The sequence below is a fragment of the Phyllobates terribilis genome, unplaced genomic scaffold (genome assembly GCF_046119375.1).
Source record: "Phyllobates terribilis strain yellow unplaced genomic scaffold, ASM4611937v1 Scaffold_4__5_contigs__length_816908805, whole genome shotgun sequence".
Classification (NCBI taxonomy): domain Eukaryota; kingdom Metazoa; phylum Chordata; class Amphibia; order Anura; family Dendrobatidae; genus Phyllobates; species Phyllobates terribilis.
Window position 1 is genome coordinate 561579171 of NW_027362764.1, and position 23761 is coordinate 561602931.

A 23761-nucleotide genomic window follows, 5' to 3' on the forward strand; every position below is an offset into this window, starting at 1 on the left:
AATAAAGTTGGATCCAAAATGGCCGACTTCAAAATGGCCGCCATGGTTACCACCCATCTGGAAAAGTTTTCCCCCTCCCATATACTAATGTGCCACAAACAGGAAGTTGATATCACCAACCATTCCCATTTATTTTAGGTGTATCCATATAAATGGCCTACCCCGTATATTTAACATATAATCTAATAGATGAGATTAAGATGTTTGAAAGTACAGTGACCATGTAAATCTCTTTCTGCAGCGATTTATTTTCCTACGGAGGAACCATGTAGATTAACCCAAATATTAGATACAATTTTCTTCTTTCTGGAGAGGAGTCTATTTTCAATCATTCTACAGATCTTACAATATTTGAATCTTACTAGTTAGTTGACATCTTCAAAGGGTTGAAAATCTAAATGTAATGTTTTAAGATGGAGACAGAGGAGTAATAAAATATATATTTACATTCTCATTATAAACTTATACAAACTATGTTACCATGTACCATAGTGTTTGGGTTAGAATCTCTACAGTTCATTCCAATTTATTGTTTTATTCAGTATTTTATTTCTACTTATTGACACTAAGATATCTACTTCTGTTTCTACAGTGTAAAGGGAGCAGATGCTGGCAATGGAATCCGAGTCTTTGTACCAGATATTGGCATGTTTATTGCCAGTTTGGCTACTTGGCTGTTTTGCAAGAAACTTGTCCAAAAATCAGTGACTGAGGAAGATGCAAAGTACAACGCACAGTTTGTAAATGAAGAATTGGTAAGTAGAGATCAATTTCTTGCTTTATCATCATATAAACTGTAACTCTGTAGCAGAATACGAATATAAATAACTAGTTACAATCCATACAATATGTATTCACAGTTAAAAATTATTTAAATTATATGGAAAATTCAGTAAACTGGACATTATTTGTCTCTGCCTTTTTGTTATTTATATCAACTTTCATTAAAGCAGTTCTTCATTTTAACTCTGCGCTACCACAGCGCTCTGTGTTTATATTGCTATGCTAATTCATTATTTACTAGCTACTTATCTAATATTTATTTATAATATGTATTAGAAAATTATAATACTGCTGTCTTATGCCATATAGTATCTTACACAGTGTGTTTGTGTCAGCCAGAATGATCCACAGCATATAATTGTTAAAGCCCTTAGTATGACTGCAATTCTCAATCAGACTTTTATGGATGCTGCGATCTCAGATGTATTTTTTTTTATATTTCTTTATTTTTAAACTAAAAAGGGGGGTATATTTTCTTTTTTCTAAAGTATTTTACTTTACAGTCCACCCAGGGGACTTGATCTTGCAACAACAGTATTACAGCAGTCCTGCAGTATATAGTGTAAATGATAGTCTCTCGTGAAGCCCAACCTATGGCTGCGCTTCACATGAGTACCAAAATGACGGGCCTGAATCTGAAATGGTCACCTATTACCACTAAATGCTACTTTTATGAGGGATGAAGAGAGACATCAATCGCTCCACTTAAATGCCATTGTCAGTGATTGTCAGTGGCATCTAAATGGTTAAACAGCAATGATCAGAGCTAGCTCTGATCTATGGTGTTACAGACAGATGTTGAATGAATAACACAGCATGCATCTGCTCCTTAGCTCCATCCACACTTAGGCTATGTGCCCACAATACAGAAATGCTGCATATTTTTTACGCTTCTCCCTGGCAGGAAAAATGCATGCGGATTTTACATGCGGTTTTCCCGCCAGGTAGAAGCGTTTGTGAAGCGTTTTTGCATGCATTTCTGCATGCGGGTTATCAAGCGCTTTTCCAAGCGATTTTAGCATCACTTGGAAAAGTGCTTGACAACTTGCTCACACTATATAAATCCATGCAACCGGCATGGATTTATAGTAGTGTGACCAAGTTAGTTAAAAAAAGAATAAGAATGGTGAATAATAAAAAAAATAAAATTTATGCTCACCTTCCGATGTCTTCCCAGTGTTTTGTCTGCTCCGTCCAGTGTCTTGCACTGCTCGCGGTAGTGTGAAGGACCTGCGGTGACGTCATTGAGCCATGTGATGGGTCACATGACTCAGTGACGTCATGGCAGGTCCTTCACAACAACGCGAACATTGCAAGACACTGGACGGAGCAGACAAAACAACGGGAAGACATTGGAAGGTGAGTATAAACTTTATTTTTTATTTTTAATTATTTTTTTTACAGGTTCTATGGTACCCAGGTCTGGATGAGAGTCTCCTCTCCTCCAGAGTTGGGTACCATCCGCATATTGAAACGCATATAATCCGTGAGTACAAATGTACTGACACGGATTATATGAGTCTCAATGCAAGTCAATGGCGGCGATTACGCCGCGCTTCCGCAAAATTAATGGACATGCTGCGGATTTTTGAGCGCAGCATAAACTCTGCAGAAAAAAGCGCAGCATAAACACTGCGAAAAAAAACGCAGCATGGGCATTGAAAGTGCGGCTTGTCATTGGGGACCATGGGGGGCGGATTACCAAGCATTTTTGAAGCGTTTATGCTGCGGAAATTCGCAGCATGTGCACAGCACATGCGGATTATCATTGGGGAACATTGCTGCCCTTCTACCATGCGCTTTTAATGCGTTTCCGCAGCTGCAAAAACGCTGCGGAAACGCATTAAAAACGCATCGTGGGCACACAGCCTAACAGTTTGGATTAGCAACATTGATGTGCCGCTGTCCCAGACAGTGCATTCTTTTTTTCTAGAACTTTTTCTCATAATTGAGAAAGGAACAGAGGGATGCTGAGGCTGGCAGGAGCCATCTTGAGAGCTCTATATCAAAGAGCTTGTAAGTAAAGGCTCCTTGCCTAGGTAGCCGACCTCCTCTGATAGACTGCAGAGGTGATCAGTAGCCTAAGCAATAAGCATTATAATAAAAATACTAATAATTTTTATTCTATAGTGCTAACATATTCTGCAGCACTTTGCATTTTAGTATACAATATAATTAAAAGCTATCTGTTCTTCAGAATGGAGAGGATGTTTTACAAGTGGTAATTTGCAAAGTTGCTCGTTTTTACAAGCATATTGCAATTTTACCAGTTTAGGGTATGTGCACACTGTCCGAAGCCGCCTGCGGCCCCGACACAGCGAACTAGCCGCCAGCGACTTCTGCTCATTTTATGCAAATGAGCGGCGCCATTTTTTTTTCACCTGCGCATTTTCTCATAGAGGTTAGGTCTATGGGGAAAACCCACTGGAAAAATTGACATGCTGTTGGTCTGAAAGACGCGCTACATGTCAGTTTCCGCAGGTGATCCGCAGACGCGTAGTGGACATGGGATTTCTACAAATCCCATCCACTATTCTGTAACATCTTGACGCTACTTAGCACGCAGCTTCAAACCTGCAGCGGCTCCTGACCGTGTGCACATACCCTTATGATGATGGGAGAACCCCTTTAATTGTAAGTCATAGACCCTGTAACTTTTATACATACTTCTTAGTCGCTTTCATCCCCTCTATCATATGTAACTTCTCGCTGTACCCCAGGCCCCACAGGATGTGTGATCTCATCTGCTGAGAAGGTTTTGCTATAGCAGCACTGCTATACTCAGCAAAAAGGCTGAACGTGTCAATTATTCAATTAGACTTTACAAAAGCATCAGTAGAAAGCTTCCATTGACATGTGATATGAAAGATATGCTCACCTAATGATAATGGTACATTAATTTTATGCACATTTGTAGAATATCTGAATAGCTTTCTATATGGCAGACTGTGCACATACTGCACCATAAATCACTGGTTGCTGAAGAAATGACTGCTTTATTTTCACTTGCAGCTGTGAAATAATCTTTCACCACCTCTGTATCTTAAGACTTGCATTGCACTCATGGGCCTGGGATACTTTCCAGCTCAATTCACCTGCTTTACATTTCAAAATCCTAATAAAAGTGCCTGGAGGGAAGTTAGCTCCAAGTATGCAACCAATAGGGTGGTAATGACTTGGATAAAAGCCTGATATCTGGCAGAATGTTTTACTTCATGAAATACTGCATATTAAAAGTCTGCTTCGATGTAACACATAATTATCTTACTGATTAAATACCCTTTTCTTCAAAACACATTCAGACTCAATGCATATGTTATACAGTACAGATCTTTATTACTTATTGCTGCCATATTTTTCTTTAGTCTGATTATACAATGCATTACATCTACTTTGGAGACTCCAGTTATGTCTGCATTAAAAAAAATGAGGAAGGCTGTGAGAACTGTAGATTATAACCCCTGATATGCAATATCGTGCCAATCATAATCCTATTAATTACCATAAGAGATAACTAAATTAAATATTGGTATTTATCAAATGTGACAAGTTTATGCTGCTTTAAGCAGATTTGTCACTAATAAATGCTAAAGTGGCAACTAAATTCTATTAGGAAAACCTAGGGAAAGCTTGAAATTACAGAAAAACTTTCCCAATGCATTAACTATGATTGACAGTTCTTTTCTGCATTGGACAATTATCACTCATTTTGAAGGTTAAGTGAAAGCCGAGCCTCTGCTGTCACTGCCAGGAGTGACTCCCGCACCACCCCGGGCCATTTAACCCTCTAAATGCCGCGATTGATAGTTATCAGAGCATTTAGAAGAGAGGGGAAGGGTCCTCTCTCTCCCTTCAGATCAGCTCCCCCGAGATGTCATTGATAGGGCCTGATCATTGCCATGCCAACCCGAGGTTGTCATGACAACATCCGGGTCACTCAGCTCCGGCAAGCCTGTTAGACCATGCTCAGAGCATGGTCTTAAGAGACTTCTGTCAGTGCAGCACTGACAAGTATAGTGCATTGCAATGCTTGTAAATTGCAGCGCATTATACCAGTGAGGGACTAAGAAAAAAAGTAACAAAAGAGTAAAAAAAAAAAATTAAAAATATGAAAAAAAATCATAAAATAAATTTATAAAAATGAAAAAAATATTAAACCAATAAATAGGTACAGTTGGGAAAATACTCGAGTATAAGCCGACCCGAGTATAAGCCGAGGTATCTAATTTTACCACAAAAGACTGGGAAAACGTATTGACTCGAGTATAAGCCTAGGGTGGGAAATGCAGCAGCTACTGGTAAATTTCCCTATCCTGGAAGTATTGTCCACTCATCCCCAATCCTGGTATGCATGGCCCCCTCATCCCCAATCCTGGTATGTATGGCCCCCTCATCCCCAATCCTGGTATGCATTGCCCCCTTATCCCCAATCCTGGTATGCATGGTCCTCTCATCCCCAATCCTGTTATGCAAGGCCCCCCTCATCCCCAATTCTGGTATGCATGGCCCCCTCATCCCCAATCCTGGTATGCATGGCCACCTCATCCCCAATCCTGGTATGCATGGCCACCTCATCTCCAATCTTGGTATGCATGGCCTCCTCATCCCCCTATCCTGATATGCTTGGCACCCCTCATCCCCAATCCTGGTATGTATGGCCCCTCATCCCCAATCCTGGTATAATGGCCCCTCATCCCCAATCCTAGTATGCATGGTCTTTTCATCCCCCAATCCTGGTATGCATGGCCTCCTCATCCCTCAATCCTGGTATGTATGGCCCCATCACTGCACACATAAAAAAAATAAACACTTATACTCACTTTCCTTTCTCACCTCTGCTCCAGCGCTGCGTCCTGTCTGCCAGCAGCTCATATCAGCATCTGAGCAGTGCATGGCGTCACAGCCATGCGCTCTCAGATGCTGCTGTGAGCTGCCGGCATATTCACTCCTCTCCACGCCGGTAATATGGACGTATAGAAGAGTGAATATGCATTCTCTTTAGTAGCGGGCACTGTCAGCATGAGCTGCGGCTCAGCGATCCTCCAGACCCGCTACTAAAGAGAATGAATATTCATTCTTCTCCACGCCCATGAGAGTGGAGAAGAGTGAATATTAATTTCCCTTTAGTAGCGGGCACACGTGGTAGCTGCAGCAACCGGCTACTGCATGTGCCCCGCTCCTCTGCCGCTGCAACCCCCCCTCCGCTATCCACCACCGGAATATGTATATACTTGAGTATATACCCGAGTACAAGCCGAGGGGGGCTTTTTCAGCACAAAAAATGTGCTGAAAAACTCGGCTTATACTCGAGTATATGCGGTAAGTATTTGATGCACAGCCTATTTTGCAAGTTTTCCTACCTACAAAGAATGGAGAGGTCTGTAATTTTTATCATAGGTACACTTCAACTGTGAGAGACAAGATCTAAAAATAAAACCAGAAAATCACATTGCATGATTTTAAAATAATTAAATTGCATTTTATTGCATGAAATAAGTATTTGATCACCTACCAACCAGCAAGAATTCTGTCTCTCACAGACCTGTTAGTTTTCTTTAAGAAGCCCTCCTACTCTGCACTCATTACCTGTATTAATTGCACCTGTTTGAACTCATTACCTGTATAAAAGACACATGTCCACACACTCGATCACTTACATTCCAACCTCTCCTCCATGGCCAAGACCAAAGAGCTGTCTAATGGCACCAGGGACAAAATTGTAGACCTACACAAGTCTGGGATGGGCTACAAGACAAAAGGCAAGCAACTTGTTATTAGAAAATAGAAGAAACGCAAGATAACTGTCAATCATCCTCGGTCTGGGGCTCCATGCATGATCTCGCCTCGTGGGGTAAGGATGATTCTGAGAAAGGTCAGGAATCAGCCCAGAACTATTCAGGAGGACCCGGTCAATGATCTGAAGAGAGCTGGGACCACAGTCTCAAACATTACTGTTAGTAACATACTACGCCGTTATGGATTAAAATCCTGTGGGGCACGCAAGGTCCCTATGCTCACGCCAGCACATGTCCAGACCAGAGCAGTTTGAAGCTCGCCAATGACCATCTCGATGATCCAGAGGAGGCATAGGAGAAGGTCATGTGGTCAAATGAGACCAAAATAGAACTTTTTGGTATCAACTCCACTTGCCGTGTTTGGAGGAAGAAGAAGAATGCGTACAACCCCAAGTACACTGTCCTAACCATGAAGCATGGTGGGGAAATATACTATGGGGGTGCTTTTTTTCTGCACTGTATTGAAGGGAGGATGGATAGAGTAATGTATCACAAGATTTTGGCAGCACCCTCCTTTCCTCAGTAAGAACATTGAAGATGGGTCGTGGCTTGGTCTTCCAGCATGACAATGACCCGAAACACACAGTCAGGGCAACTAAGGAGTGGCTGCTTAAGAAGCATTTCAAGGTCCTGGAGTGGCCTAGCAAATCTCCAGACCTGAACCCAATAGAAAATCTTTTGAGGGAGCTGAAACTCAGTGTTGCCCAGCGACAGCCCCGAAACCTGAAAGATCTGGAGAAGATCTGTATGGAGGAGTGGGCCAAAATCCCCGCTGCAGTGTGTGCAAACTTGGTCAAGAACTACAGGAAACATCTTCTGACCTCTAATTGCAAACAAAGGTTTCTGTACAAAATATTAAGTTGGGTTTTTTCTATTGTATCAAATACTTATTTCATGCAATAAAATACTAATTAATTACAGTGAAGGAAATAATTATTTGATCCCTTGCTGTTTTTGTAAGTTTGCCCACTGACAAAAACATGAACAGTCTATAGTTTTAAGGGTAGGTTAATTTTAACATTGAGAGATAGAATATCCCCCCAAAAAATCTAGAAAATCACATCGTATAAATTAGATAAATTTATTTGCATTTTGCGGTGAGAAATAAGTATTTCATTCCTCTGGCAAACAACACTTAATACTTGGTGGCAAAACTCTTGTTGGCAAGCACATCAGTCAAATGTTTTTTGTAGTTGATGATGAGGGTTGCGCACATGTCAGGAGGAATTTTGGTCCACTCCTCTTTGCAGATCATCTCTAAATCATTCAGATTTTGAGGCTGTCGCTTGGCAACTCGGAGCGTCAACTCCCTCCGTAAGTCTTCTATGGGATTAAGGCCTGGAGACTGGCTAGGCCACTCCATGACCTTAATGTGCTTCTTTTTGAGCCACTCCTTTGTTGCCTTGGCTGTATGTTTTGGATCATTGTCTTGCTGGAAGACCCAGCCATGACCATTTTTAATGTCCTGGCGGAGGGAAGGAGGTTGTTTACGGTACAGGGCTCCATCCATTCTCTCATTGATGTGGTGAAGTAGTCCTCTGCCCTTAGCAGAGAAACACCCCCAAAATATAATGTTTCCACCTCCATGTTTGACAGTGGGGACGGTGTTCTTTGGGTCATAGGCAGCATATCTCTTCCCCCAAACACAGCAAGTTGACTTAATTGCAAAGAGCTCAATTTTTGTCTCATCTGACCACATCACCTTCTCCCAATAAGGCTGTGTGCCCACGTAGCGTTTTACAAGCGTATATGCTGCGGAATTTCCGCAGCATAAACGCTTGGAAAACGCTTGATAATCCGCCCCCCATGATCCCCAATGTCAAGCCGCACTTTCAATGCCCATGTTGCGGATTTTTCCGCAGCGTTTATGCTGCGCTCAAATATCCGCAGCATGTCCATTAATTTTGCGGACACGCAGCGTAATCGCCGCCATTGACTTGCATTGAGACGCATATAATCCGTGTCAGTACATTTGTACTCACGGATTATATGCGTTTCTATGTGCGGATGGTACCCAAGTCAGGAGGAGAGAAGACTCTCATCCAGACCTGGGTACCATAGAAAACTAAAAAAATAATTTAAAATAAAAAATAAAGTTTATACTCACCTACCGATGTCTTCCCGGTGTTTTGTCTGCTCCGGGACGGTGTCTTGCAATGTTCGCGTTGATGTGAAGGACCTGCCATGACGTCACAGAGTCATGTGACCCATCACATGGCTCAATGACGTCACCGCAGGTCCTTCACACTACCGCAAGCAGTGCAAGACACCGGACGGAGCAGACAAAACACCGGGAAGACATCGGAAGGTGAGTATAAACTTTTTATTTTTTACCATTCTTATTCTTTTTTTTAACTAACTTGGTCACACTACTTTAAATCCATGCCAGTTGCATGGATTTATATAGTGTGAACAAGTTGTCAAGCACTTTTCCAAGTGATGCTAAAATCGCTTGGAAAAGCGCTTGATAACCCGCATGCGGAAATGCATGCAAAGACGCTTCACAAACGCTTCTACCTGGCGGGAAAACCGCATGTAAAATCCGCATGCGTTTTTCCTGCCAGGGAGAAGCGTAAAAAATATGCTTCATTTCCGCAACGTGGGCACATAGCCTAACTCACAGAATCATCCAGGTGTTCATTGGCAAACTTCAGACGGGCCTGCACATGTGCCTTCTTGAGCAGCGGGACCTTGCGGGCATTGCAGGATTTTAAACCTTTAAGGCGTCATGTGTTACCAATGGTTTTCTTGATGTCTGTAGTCCCAGCTGCCTTGAGATCATTAACAAGTTCCTCCCGTGTAGTTTAAGGATATGTGCCCACGATGCAGAAATGCTCCGGATTTTTCCTGAGCGTTTCTGCATCTCCCTGGCAGAAAAAACGAATGCGGATTTTACATGTTTTTTTCCTGCCAGGGACAATAGGAAGTGAAGCGTTTTTGCATGCATTTCAGAATGCGGGTTGTCAAGCGCTTCCCAAGCGATTTTAGCATCACTTGGAAAGTGCTTGACAACTTGGTCACACTATATAAATCCATGCAACCGGCATGGATTTATATAGTGTGACTGTAAAAGAATGGTACCCGGGTTTGGAGAAGAGGAGACTCTCCTCCGGACCCGGGTACCATAGTACCTGTAAAAAAAATAATAAAAAATATACATTATACTTACCTTCTGATGGCCCCCGGTGTCCTTAGCGATGCGTCTTGGCTTGCCAGCAGCTCGCAGTGGACTAAAAGGACCTGCCATGACGTAATTTAGTCATGTGACGAGTCACGCGACCGCCGACGTCAGCGGTCATGTGACCCATCACATGACTAAATAACGTCATGGCAGGTCCTTTTCAGACCATCGCGAGCTGCCGGCAAGCCAGGGTACCAACCGCACATTGAAACGCATGGAATCCACATCTTCAGATGCAGTGATGCGGATATCATGCAGTCCAATGCAAGTCAATGGCGGCAAAAACGCATCGATTCCGCAAAATAATTGGTAGTCCTGCGGATTTTTCCGCAATGATAATCCGCAGCGGAAATTTCTGCAGCATGTGCACAGCACATGCGGATTAGCATTGAGGTACATGGCAGACCTTCTACCAAGCATTTTTTAAGTGTTTCTGCAGCGGAATTATTGCTGCGGAAACGCTTAAAAACGCATAGTGGGCACACAGCCTTAGGCTGATCTCTCACCTTCCTCATGATCAAGAATATCCCATGAGGTGGGATTTTGCATGGTGCCCCAGATCGATGTCGATTGACAGTCATTTTGTATTTCTTCCATTTTCTTACTATTGCACCAACAGTTGTCTCCTTCTCACCCAGCGTCTTATTTATGGTTTTGTAGCCCATTCCAGCTTTGTGCAGGTCTATGATCTTATCCCTGACATCCTTAGAAAGCTCTTTGGTCTTGCCCATGTTGTAGAGGTTAGAGTCTGACTGATTAATTGAGCCTGTGGACAGGAGTCTTTTATACAGGTGACTATGTAAGACAGCTGTCTTTAATGCAGGTAACGAGTTGACTAGGAGCGTCTAACTGGTCTGTAGGAGCCAGAACTCATAATGGTTTGTAGGGGATCAAATACTTATTTCTCACTGTAAAATGCAAATAAATTTATCTAATTTATACAATGTGATTTTCTAGATTTTTTTGGGGATATTCTATCTCTCAGTGTTAAAATTAACCGACCCTTAAAATTATAGACTGTTCATGTCTTTGTCAGTGGGCAAACTTACAAAAACAGCAAGGGATGAAATAATTATTTATCCTGTTAGTAGATTTTAGTAGATAGAAGGTGGCACTCCAGCAAGCGATTAAATATGAAGATCCTTTATTCTTTACACACAATTTTAAAACATGGAGTTGGGGAAGCGGGGGTCCTTCTGAACGACGGCCGTTTCGCACCAAGCTGGTGCTTCAACGGGTCCAAATTTGAACCCGTTGAAGCACCAGTTTGGTGCTCTATGTTCTAAATTTGTGTGTAAAGAATAAAGGATCTTCATATTTAATCGCTTGCTGGAGTGCCGCCTTCTATCTACTAACAGGATATCTAAGGAAAAAATCTTTCTTCGGGCAGAGCACCTGCTGATTAGCGATCCCTGGCTATTTGTGACTGACGCTCATTGGACTGCAAAAGGGTATGCGATTGGAATAAGTGCCAGTTTTTCATTTTCTATTTATTTGCATTGGATGAAATAATTATTTCCTTCACTGTATATAAAAATCATACAATGTGATTTTCTGGATTTTTTTTAAGATTCTGTCTCCCACAGTTGCAGTGTACCTACAATAAAAATTACAGACCTCTCCATTTTTAGTAGGTGGGAAAACTTGCAAAATCGACAGTGTATCAAATACTTATTTTCCCCACTGTATATGTATGTAAACAAAAACAAAAAAATTATTCATATTTGGCATCGCCACATCCGAAACCACCCGACCTTTAAAACTGTCACACTATTTAACCCCTTCAGTGAACTCCGTAAAAAAAAACAAAAAAACCCGTGGCAAAAAAATATATACTTTTTCATCATACCGCCAAAAAAAGTGGAATAAAATATGATCAAAAAGTCGAATGTAAATAAAAATGGTATAGCTGAAAACGTCATTTTGTCCTACAAAAAAACAAGCTTCCTTACAGCTTAGTCAGCAGAAAAATAAAATAGTTATAGCTCTCAGAATAAAGCGATGCAATTGTGATATAATTGTGATATCTCTGTAATCTTACTGTCCCGTAGAATAAAGTTGCCACTTATCACTTTTACCACATGGTGAACGGCATAGGAAAAAAAAATTCCTGAATTGCTAGTGTTTGTTCATTCTACCTCTGAAAAATTGGAATAGAAAACAATCAAAAACTGTTGTGTGCCAAAAATGGTACCAATAAAAATATCAACTGGTCCCGCAAAACACAAGCCCCAATATGACTGTGTCAGCAGAAATATGGAAAAATTATAGTTCTCAAAAATATGATGATGCAAAAACTTTATTTAGGAAAAAAAAAGTGTCTTTTAGTGTGTGATAGTAACTAAACATAAAAAAAAACGCTGGTATCTGTGCCGACCCAAAAAATAAAGTCGACTAATCACTTATGCCGCACTTATACCACACGAGAAACACCATAAAAAATAAATAAAACCAATTCTTGTCCTACTATTCATTTGTTCATTCTGCCTCCCAAAGATTGCAGTAAGGCTCAGCTCATATCTATTCTAAGCTCCGCGCTGAGCGCTGACACAGGGGCTTCCTTGTAAATCTCTGCAATATGTGATTCAGACGGAACCTCCGGTGGAAGATTCCCTATAATGAAGCAGATGGAGACACTGTGGACGCCGTCTGGCCTATGATCTAGCAGTGTCCGTCTTTTTAAGCGTACATAAAAGTGTAGTCTGCCACAGTTTTGTGCACCTCTGAAAAGAAGGACATCAACAACATAGGCCAGAGTCCAGAGTAACTCTGCTGCCTCATTATAGTGAATGGATCCCTCGGGGTTTCATCTGAATCACGTCATTTGGAGATTTAGATGGAAACCCCGATGTAAGGGCTCAGCAAAGAGCGCAGAATAACTGTGATTCAAAATATTATATAATATGTACCCAATACAAGCTTCAACTCAATCAACAAAAAAGCAAGTTGCCACTCAGGTCCGTTATCTGTCAATGGAAATATAGGGCTTTCATGTTACTGGTAGTACAAAGGCTCTAGAAAAGCGCTATGGCTCCTCGACCCCAAAAGAAATCCAGGGAGTTATGCTCTTCCAAATTCAAATCCATTCTGATAGTATGCCTAAAACACATTTAGTGTAATAGTGAGGAAGGGTGTAACCTTCCCATGTGACTGAAGTAGTTAGAATTACATATCCCCATAGTTACGCACTCTCTGAACTGCTATTAGGTCAAGTTACGGGGTTATTTTCGGTGGCGCAGTCAATGGAGTAAGGGGGAAACGTAGTGACAGGGATAGACATTGGGCATGTCTAGAGGTTAGATATAATTCCTTGTGGGGCTGCAGTACTTTTTATCAGCCACAAGATGCCACTGCTGGGCACAGTTGTCAGTGAGAGGCAAGGCAGTTGCTAAGCAGATGGCTTTGTGGGTGGAGCCTCTGGGTGTGCTAAAAATAGCTGCAGCCGTTATTTTTGAGTTCAGTTGAAGCCCTGTCAGGGACGTGGCAGGAACTTTTATGTGCGGACGTCCAGGGAAATTGGCTGCTAGGGTAGACGGGGGCTCTCTACCCTCAGACAGTGAATCCGTAGTGTGAATATCTCCTCACGCAGGGGTCCCATTAGCCGGCCAGAGAAACTCAACCGAGGTATTGAGGACCCAGGGCACTTCTAGTCTGCAGGTAGCAGAGGAAAATAGGACTCCAGGATAAGCCGTAAGGGAGATAAAGGATCTGTGCACACTGTCGCTGGTGAGGAACCGTCTCTTTGGCTAAGGAATAGAAACAGAGAGATGCTTCACCTAAAGAGGGCACCAGGGCTGAAGATGATTTTAGCACCTGTATGGGAGACAAGTATCTGTTGGGCCTTATCTAATCTACCAGACTGTAAATATTGTAATAACTCCTTTCCTCCAAGTAAAACCCAAGTTATGGTTAATAACTTTGTGTCCTCTGAAATTATTACTGCCCTGGTCTCAGAAGAGAAATGTCTGGAGACAGCCGCAACCGGATGGTGTGAAGTAAGTGAAGAATGTCACATGCAGAGCCACACATCAGAGGGAGGACACGAATTGTCTGTAAGGTGCCAAAGCCAGCAGGGGCCACAACTGACCCACGACTACCTCGCTGGGGCACCTTACATTTAGCATCCATAATTTTGGCATTTCTGTAGCGATGAGAGCCCGCTTAATTTACGAGTGCATGTCTCCAGAAGCACAAGCTGCACATAATGTATGAGCACTACAATGTACTACGCTGGCAGATTTGCAATTTTCACTCGACTACATCCACTACTGTTTGTTTCTGGAAAACACCCATGGAGTCAAAATCGTCACTACACCTGTAGATAAATTCCTAGAGGGGTGTAATCTTCAAAATTGGGTCACTAGAGAGGGGATTTTGGTCTTCTGGCACTTAGGGGCCCTGTATAAAGAGTCTGCAAACTATTCTACAATAATTTGTTCTCCAAGAGTCAAATAGCGCTCCTTCCTGCCCGATTCTCGCCTTGTGGCTAAGCAGTACTGTACAGCCACAAATGGGGCGTTGCCACATTCAGCAGAAATTGTGTGACAAATTTTGGTGCCATTTTTCCCATTTCTCCATGTGAAAATGTAAAATTTGGGCGTAATCAAAATTTTTGTGATAAAAATGTAATTGTTTTCTTCACTGCACAATGCTATAAAATTCTGTGACACACTTGTGGTATCATTATGATCATTGCACCCTTAGATTAATTCATTAAGAGGTGTAGTTTGTAAAATGAAATCACTTATGGGGTTTTCTGCTGTTCTTGCACCTCGGGGGCTCTTCCAGTGGGTCATGTCACCTGCAAACCATAACAACAAAATCTGCTCTACAATATGGTGCTTCTTCCCTTTTGAGCTTTGCATTGTGCCTGAAAAGTATTTCCCAACTACATGTAGGGTATTGGCACACTCAGGAGAAATTGCACAACAAACTGTGAGGTCCATTTTTCCCTTTTAGCCTTTATAAAAATGTAAAACTTGGGGATAAAACAACATTTGCTCAATGGTATAAAATTCTGTGAGGCACATGTGGTGTCAACATGCTCACTGCACCCCTAGATGAATTCATTGGGGGGGGGGATGTAGTTTGTAAAATGGGGTCACTTATGGAAAGGTTCTGCTGTTCTGGCACCTCTAAGTCTCTGAGGTATCGGGATACTCAGGAGAAATTGCACAACAAATTGTACTTTCCAGTTTCTCCTGGTACTCTTGTGAAAATTAAACATTTGGGGCTAAATCAACATTTTTGAGGGGGGAAAAGTAAAATTCTCATTTTTCCTTCCACTTTGCTTTAATTCCTGTGAAGCACCTGAAGGGTTAATAAACTTTTTGAATCATATAGGTCCCTCAAAGTCACTTCAAATGTGATGCTTATGTAAAGCAGTCATGTGGTAAATGTTATTCATTAACTATTTAGTGTAATATAATAATAATCAGAATTTTTATTTATATAGCGCCAACATATTCCGCAGCATTTTACAATTAAGCAGGCACATATACGGACAATAAAGACAATACAGTTTATCACATTTCAACAGTGACAGGAGGAGTGAGGGCTCTGCTCACATGTTCACATTCTATAAGGAAAAAGGGGGACACAATAGGTAGAACGTGCTTGTTATGTACAGTCCAGCTATCATTATAATAAATAAGGGTTTTCATATAAAGCTGCATGATCTGGCCATCAGCCAGGATCTGTCCGAGTGCAGTTACCGTGTGCTATTGGGTGCATGCAGGATGTGGAAACAGATGAATAGGCAGAAGCAGATTATGACTAACATTTAGGAGGGAACAGGGGAGAGTTAGGTTAGTGAGTTGAGGTGATAGACTTGTCTAAACAGATGTGTTTTTAAAGCACTCTTCAAAACATACGGGCTAGATATTAGTTGGATCGTTTGGGGTGGTGCATGAAACTAGTGCAGCACGAGAGAAGTCTTGGAGACAGAGGTGCGAGGTTCAGATTATGGAGGATATTAGTCTTAGGTCAGTTACAGAACGGAGGGTGATAGAAATAAATGAGGGATGAGATATAGGTTGGTGCATAAATGTGGAGAGCTTTGTGGGTGAGAGATGAGTTTGTATTGTATTCTGTAGCGACTGAGTAACTGGTTATTTTATAGTGACCCATAAATTTAGGTCCCAGCTTCCAAGAAGGAACCTTCAACTTGATATTCCTGGTAGACAACCACACAAAATTATTCACATTCACGTCTGGACCTGGCAAGCACTTTCTGTCAGCCATACGTTTGTACCTGTCTCCCATGATCTTCAAATTACTCAGAACCTCCCGCCACACCGAGGAGAGCGACGAAGCCCGAAGCCCCTCACCCACTAAAAGTACAAAACTGTGGATGGTAACCGTGTGCACCAAAGAACGGTGACCTGCCGGTAGATTCCTGACGATGATTATTAATAGCAAATTTTGCCAGCGGTAAGTAAGATGCCCAATCCTCCTGATTTTCAGAGACAAAACACCTGAGGTAAATCAAATTCTGATTAACGTGCTCGGTCTTTCAATACAACTGAGGATGGAAGGCAAAGAAAAAGGACAGTTGCACCCCCAGTCGAGAACAGAACGCTTTCCAGAACTTGGAAACAAGCTGGGTCCCCCGATCTTGCACGACATTGAAGGGAACCCCATGAAGCTTCACTATCTCATTTATAAACACTTGAGCAAGAGTTTTTGCATTAGGAAATGCCAGTAATGTGACAAAGTGAACCATTTTACTGAACCTATCTACAACCACCAAAGCCACAGTTTTGCCTGCAGATACCGGTAGGTCAGTAATAAAATCCATGGACAAGTGTGTCCATGGCCTGCAGGAATAGGAGTAGCGAGAAGAGTACGAGACGGACGAATATGCAATACCTTAGAAAGCGTGCAAACACTACAAGAAGACACATATTCAACCCCGATACAATGGCCACCAAAAACGACGAGAAAGGAGGTCAGCAGTTGCCTTACCACCTGGATGACCAGCAAGCACAGAGTTGTGATGTTCATTAATTACTTTGCGGCGCTGATTACATGGTACGAATAATCTTCCTGAAGACCAGGAGGCAGGGGCGTCCCCCTGGGCTTCCAACACCTCACCCTTCAGTTCAGGGTACAATGCCGAAATGACTACCCCCTTCTGTAATATCAGGGCAGGGTTCTTATGGTCACCACCAGGGAAGCTCCAGGACAAAGCATCAGCCTTGACATTTTTGACCCTTGGACGAAAAGTGACAACAAAATTGAACCTAGTAAAAAACAGGGACCATCTAGATTGCCTAGAGTTTGAGACGTTTAGCCAATTGAAGATATGACAGGTTCTTATGGTCAGTTGATAACAGTAATAGGATGGACAGCCCCCTCCAACCAATGTCACCATTCTTCAAACACCAATTCAATTGCCAAAAGCTCCCTATTACCCACATAATAATTTCTCACAGCCGAAGATAATTTCTTAGAAAAAGAATGCACATGGACACAATTTACCAGGGGACGGACCCTGAGAGAACACAGCCCCAACCCCCACCTCCGACGCATCAACTTCCACAATAAAGGATTGGGAAACATCGGGTTGACTGAGTTTAGGTGCCGTGGCAAAACAGCTCTTTAGGGAGGAAAAAGCCTGCAGGGCGGCATCCGACCATTTGGAAAAATCAGACCCCTTCCTTGTCTTGTCAGTAAGGGGTTTCACAATTACTGAATAATTTTGGATGAATTTCCGGTAAAAATGTATAAAGCCCAGAAAACGTTGTAGAGCCTTCAGGTTCTCGGGACGGTCCCAATCAAGGACAGCACGGATCTTCTCCATATCCATCCGAAAACCCGAAGATGACAACAGGTACCCAAAAACTGCACCTCCTGGACGGCAAAAACACATTTTTCGAATTTGGCATATAGTTTGTTATCCCTTAATAACTGAAGCACCTGTCTAACAAGCCCCCGATGTGTCTCAAAATCAGGTGAGTAAACTAAAATATCATCCAGATAGGTCACCATAAACCTGCCCATCAAATGATGGAAAATATCATTAATGAAATGCTGGAACACTGCAGGTGCATTACTCAGACCGAAAGGCATGACCAGACTCTTAAAATGCCCTTCAGGAGTATTGAACGCTGTTTTCCATTCATCCCCCTCTCTGATTCTAACCAGATTGTAGGCTTCGCTTAAATCCAACTTGGAGAACACTTTAGCTCCCACAACCTGGCTGAACAAATCCGAAATCAGAGGAAGAGGGTATGGATCCTGGATGGTAATTTGATTTAATGCTTGGAAATCTAAACAGGGACGTAGACCGCCATCTTTTTTCTTCACGAAGAAGAACCCTTCCGCCATGGGCGAAGATGAGGGTCTGATCTGTCCCTTCTCCAGACTTTCCACAATGAAATCCTTCATGGCTTGTCTCTCAGGGCCAGAAAGATTAAACAGCCTAGACTTTGGTAGTTTAGCTCCGGGGGTCAGGTAAATAGGACAGTCATATGCACGATGAGGAGGCAAATCCTGACACCCTCTCTCAGAAAAAGCGTCCTCAAAACCAGACAAAAATTCAGGTAAGATTTCTGTAGAAAGGGAAATATTTAAACAGTTCTCATGGCAGTAATCTTCCCACTCAATGATCTCAATGATCTCCCTGGCTTGCCAATCCACCAACGAATTATGTTTCACCAACCAGGGCAGACCCAATGCAATTGGGGTGGGAAGACCGTCCAGGACATAGCAAGGAATTATCTTACAATGAACTGACCCCACCCTCAGTCTTTCATTATGTACAATCTGAGTCAGAGCTTTCTGTGCAAGTGGCGCTGAGACGATGGCAAGGATGGGAATGGGCTTTTCTAAAGTACAGCAAGCAAGACCATGAGTTCTCACAAACTCAGCATCAACCATGCTGACTCCAGCTCCACTGTCAACAAACACAGCCATTTTCTTGGTTTTGCTCTCTAGCACTACCTCTGCTGTCAGGACAAACTGGGAACGATAAATGCACTACTTGCTTATCCAACTCCAGACTACCAAGGGTTAAACGAGTTTCCATTTGCTTATGCATCAAAGGACAGGCCTCAATAAAATGTCCCTTTTTTCCACAGAAAAAACACGCCTTTTTTTTTTTATAATCTCCGGGGAAATGTACGATGCAGATGCACCCCATAACTGCATGGGTTCCTCCACCTCCCCCAGTACTGGTTCACCACCATAACCAAGAAAGAAAAAAAAACACGCCCCCCCCAAAAAAAACACACACACACAAATAAAACCAAGTATCAGTTTTTTTTTCTTTCCTAAATGTGCATGGCCGGTGATAATGTCACACACAGTGTGGGAAAGACTAAGTGCAACACAAAGGGATGAGGGGAAGGAAGCCCAGATACTAGGGAAAGGGAGAGCGGAGACTCGTAGGCAGATCTAATGAATATCTAATGGTCCCTAGGCAGATCTAATGCCTCCCCTACCATCACTATATTGGTTCCACGCCAATTGCCGAGCAGGAAACCTAAACCCTGTATATCCCTGGAGCTATGCCCTGGATAGGGAGGGGGGAGGATGAGCACTGGTCAGTCCCCACTATAAACTAAAGACAACAAGAGAGACAAATAAAAGGGGATAATTTAGCTTGAGCTGACACCAGAGAAGAAACGCCAGCAATCTTCCAAAGACTCCAGAGAAGAAGCTGCTAGAACTCCAGCCAGAGCCAAGAAACATAGAAATATCACTGGCGAGTCCCTGCAGCAGACTGAGAGGTTTTAAACACCCAGACCAGGGTGTCAATTAGAGCAGAAGTGAGGTAGCCGCTGGGTTCTAAAAGCAGACGGATTAAAAAGGCGTCTGCCATGCCAAACGAAGTGACCTTCTGCAGCCAGCTGCAGAGCGACTGTCTGTTACATCTGACACACTCTTGACAGATAAGAAGGGGATCCAGGCTCTGAAGGGATTGTACAAAAATGTCTTTATGGATTTTATTTGATTGATTCTTTGTAGGAAATAAGTGGCCAGATCATCACCGTTTAGGTTGGTGATGGGAGTCTGTACTTTAGGGCTCAGGAGCGAGTAAAAAAAGTTTTAAAGAGTCATTTTGGATTGTTGGGTAGAGATGTGATGAGGGTGGTAAAGTAGACTTGTTTAGCCAGATGGAGAGCAGAGTTATAAGTTTTGAGCATGTACTTATAGTGGATGAAGTCTTCTGCTGAAAGTGATTTTCTCCACAGACGCTCGGCACATCTTGAGCAGGAGAAAACGTGTTTGCAGCGTGTGCCAGGGCTGCTGTCTATGCCGGGTTGTTGTGCGTGTAGCAAGTTCTGCTTCATCCAGGGTGCTCTGCAATGTATTGTTATAATGTAACATTGCTGAGTCTGGACAGGAGAGGGAGGAGATAGGAGGTAAAGATAACTGTTGATTGTTCATAAGATGCTGGGTATTGATGGCATGTAGATTTCTGTGTGTGTGGTAAGTTACAAGCGAAATTGGGGACATGACACTGTATGTCCATGTTGCTGCTTTCCATTGACGGTATATGCTGAAAAGTACTTCTGATGTACTGTATACCTTTGATGGCAGGATCAAATATAGTATGAACAAAGCCTTATATTGTTGTTCAAATATAGACTAAATGTTGCCAGCGGTCAGATTAAAGGTGAATGAAGTTTAGCCAGTCTGGCAAAGATCATCTCCATACTTCCCTTATGTGTAGGCTATATTTCTAATTAACATATATATCACAGAGTAGTTCATTCATGCAGATAATTGGAGAGGAAGAGGGAAGGTATGAAACCTAAAATATAAGTTTGCAAAGTCTGAACTTACTCAGTGTGCTCAGGTTTAAGAGAGGATATGAAGCAATTTACGATGCCTGCTAAATAGGCTCATATTTTCAGATATGTGAACATTTATTTATACATTTATTTATACATATTATACATAGATGGTAAAAATGTATGAAACCCATAGAACCTAAAAAAATCAGTTATCTACAACTTATACTGCTGAAAGCCGTGGAAATTTGATGCATACAAAGTGAATGAATTTATGTATTATGCACTGTAAACTGATAGTAGACTGGTGGATTGTGCATGAACAATATACACTGCTCAAAACAATTAAGGGAACCCTTTAAATGGTGAAACGGCTGTTGTCCGTCCATAGGAGTATGCAATTCACTACCGTGCTGTTTTATCTACGTGGAAATAAAGTTTCTGAATTTTATGCCACGGGTAAGTGCTGCAATTTCTTTTCTTTTACAATAATTTTGGACTCTTTATATATTCATTGCTGAGCAAGATCAAAAGTGAATGGAATAACATATTTTTGTGGATTTCCGATATTTTTTCTTTCTATTGAACACTTAAATTAAACTTCGGATCTGAATGAATGAAAGATTCAAGTTTAAAATTATTGTGGATGTAAATAGTGTAATTCATTGAGAAAAAAATTAAATATCATTGGTTAATGAAAGACAAATTCTTCATCTTTTGAGGGTTCCATTCCAAATCACCCCAAAAATCTAACTAAAAAGTTGAAATTGCAGACAAATTCAATTTGCGTGTATTTCATTAGGCCAAATTATATTGTGACACAGTGAGGTGTATGGCCATCTACATGCCTGTATGCACTCTAGATATGGTCTTGGCGTTAAGATGAGACAGTAGATGTTGTCCTAGGAAATCTCCTCTCCTGACCTGGATCAGTGAGCTCCCCGACAGACTGTAGTGCTACTTGGCAGTGGCGAATGCATTAGATTCAGGTCTGATGAACATTAGGGTCAGTCAATGGCATCAATGTCTTCATCATCAAAAACTGCTTATGCACTCTTATCTCATGAGGTTATGTATTGTCCTGCAGCAGGAGGAGCAAGGTCTACTGCGTAAGTGTAAGGTCTGACTGAGGATTTCATCCTGGTGCCTAGGATCAGTTAGGGTACTGCTGGTTATTATGTGGAGGTTGGTGTAAATTTCCAATGAGATGCTTCCCCAGATCATCACTGATCCACTGCCAAATCAGTCATGTTGGAGGATGTTGCAGAAAGCATGCATTTCCAGACTCTTTCATGTGTTCAGTGTGAACCTGCTTTCATCTGTGAAGAAAACAAAGTGTCAATTGCAGACCAGCCAATTTTGGTTTCATTGTTGAATGCCAATAACGCTGCTTGGTACTAGACTGTGAGCATAGGTCCCATCAGGGCCGGCTCCAGGTTTTTGTGGGCCCTGGGCGAAAGAGTCTCAGTGGGTCCCTTTAACACATACCATGATTCATGATGCACAGATACCGCAGAGAAAGATATATATATATACATATACAGTACAGACCAAAAGTTTGGACACACCTTCTCATTTTAAAGATTTTTCTGTATTTTCATGACTATGAAAATTGTACATTCACACTGAAGGCATCAAAACTATGAATTAACACATGTGGAATTATATACTTAACAAAAAAGTGTGAAACTTAAAATATGTCTTATATTCTAGGTTCTTCAAAGTAGCCACCTTTTGCTTTGATGACTGCTTTGCACACTCTTGACATTCTCTTGATGAGCTTCAAGAGGTAGTCACCGGAAATGGTTTTCACTTCACAGGTGTGCCCTGTCAGGTTTAATAAGCGGGATTTCTTGCCTTATAAATGGGGTTGGGACCATCAGTTGTGTTGTGCAGAAGTCTGGTGGATACACAGCTGATGGTCCTACTGAATAGACTGTTAGAATTTGTATTATGGTAAGAAAAAAGCAGCTAAGTAAAGAAAAACGAGTGGCCATCATTACTTTAAGAGATGAAGGTCAGTCAGTCCGAAAAATTGGGAAAACTTTGAAAGTGTCCCCAAGTGCAGTTGCAAAAACCATCAAGCGTTACAAAGAAACTGTCTCACATGAGGACCGCCCCAGGAAAGGAAGACCAAGAGTCACCTCTGCTTCTGAGGATAAGTTTATCCAAGTCACCAGCCTCAGAAATCGCAGGTTAACAGCAGCTCAGATTAGAGACCAGGTCAATGCCACACACAGTTCTAGCAGCAGACACATATCTACAACAACTGTTAAGAGGAGACTTTGTGCAGCAGGCCTTCATGGTAAAATAGCTGCTAGGAAACCACTGCTAAAGACAGGCAACAAGCAGAAGAGACTTGTTTGGGCTAAAGAACACAAGGAATGGACATTAGACCAGTGGAAATCTGTGCTTTGGTCTGATGAGTCCAAATTTGAGATCTTTGGTTCCAACCACCGTGTCTTTGTGAGATGCAGAAAAGGTGAACGGATGGACTCTACATGCCTGGTTCCCACTGTGAAGCATGGAGGAGGAGGTGTGATGGTGTGGGGGTGCTTTGCTGGTGACACTGTTGGGGATTTATTCAAAATTGAAGGCATACTGAACCATCATGGCTACCACAGCATCTTTCAGCGGCATGCTATTCCATCCGGTTTGCGTTTAGTTGGACCATCATTTATTTTTCAACAGGACAATGACCCCAAACACACCTCCAGGCTGTTTAAGGGCTATTTGACCAAGAACGAGAGTGATGGAGTGCTACGCCAGATGACCTGGCCTCCACAGTCACCAGACCTGAACCCAATCGAGATGGTTTGGGGTGAGCTGGACCGTAGAGTGAAGGCAAAAGGGCCAACAAGTGCTAAGCATCTCTGGGAACTCCTTCAAGATTGTTGGAAGACCATTTCCAGTGACTACCTCTTGAAGCTCATCAAGAGAATGCCAAGAGTGTGCAAAGCAGTCATCAAAGCAAAAGGTGGTTACTTTGAAAAAACTAGAATATAAGACATAATTTCAGTTGTTTCACACTTTTTTGTTAAGTATATAATTCCACGTGTGTTAATTCATAGTTTTGATGCCTTCAGTGTGAATGTACAATTTTCATAGTCATGAAAATACAGAAAAATCTTTAAATGAGAAGGTGTGTCCAAACTTTTGGTCTGTACTGTATATATATATAGTACAATGCCACAGATTTCACTTCTTACATTACATGAGCGATATTTATAGTAAATTCTACAAAAGCTCAGAAACCAGTT

At 42.1% G+C, this 23761-nt stretch overlaps 1 protein-coding gene across 7 annotated transcripts in view; it reads left to right on the forward strand.

Annotated features, from left to right (window-relative positions):
• The window catches only part of PIEZO2 (piezo type mechanosensitive ion channel component 2), a 501115-nt gene that overhangs the window by 286743 nt on the left and 190611 nt on the right, over positions 1-23761 (forward strand). For all 7 annotated transcript variants that reach the window (XM_073679027.1, XM_073679025.1, XM_073679031.1 and 4 more), the window contains exon 5: positions 593-755. In XM_073679027.1, the coding sequence (XP_073535128.1) occupies positions 593-755 (163 nt within the window). The remainder of the gene's footprint in view (positions 1-592; positions 756-23761) is intronic.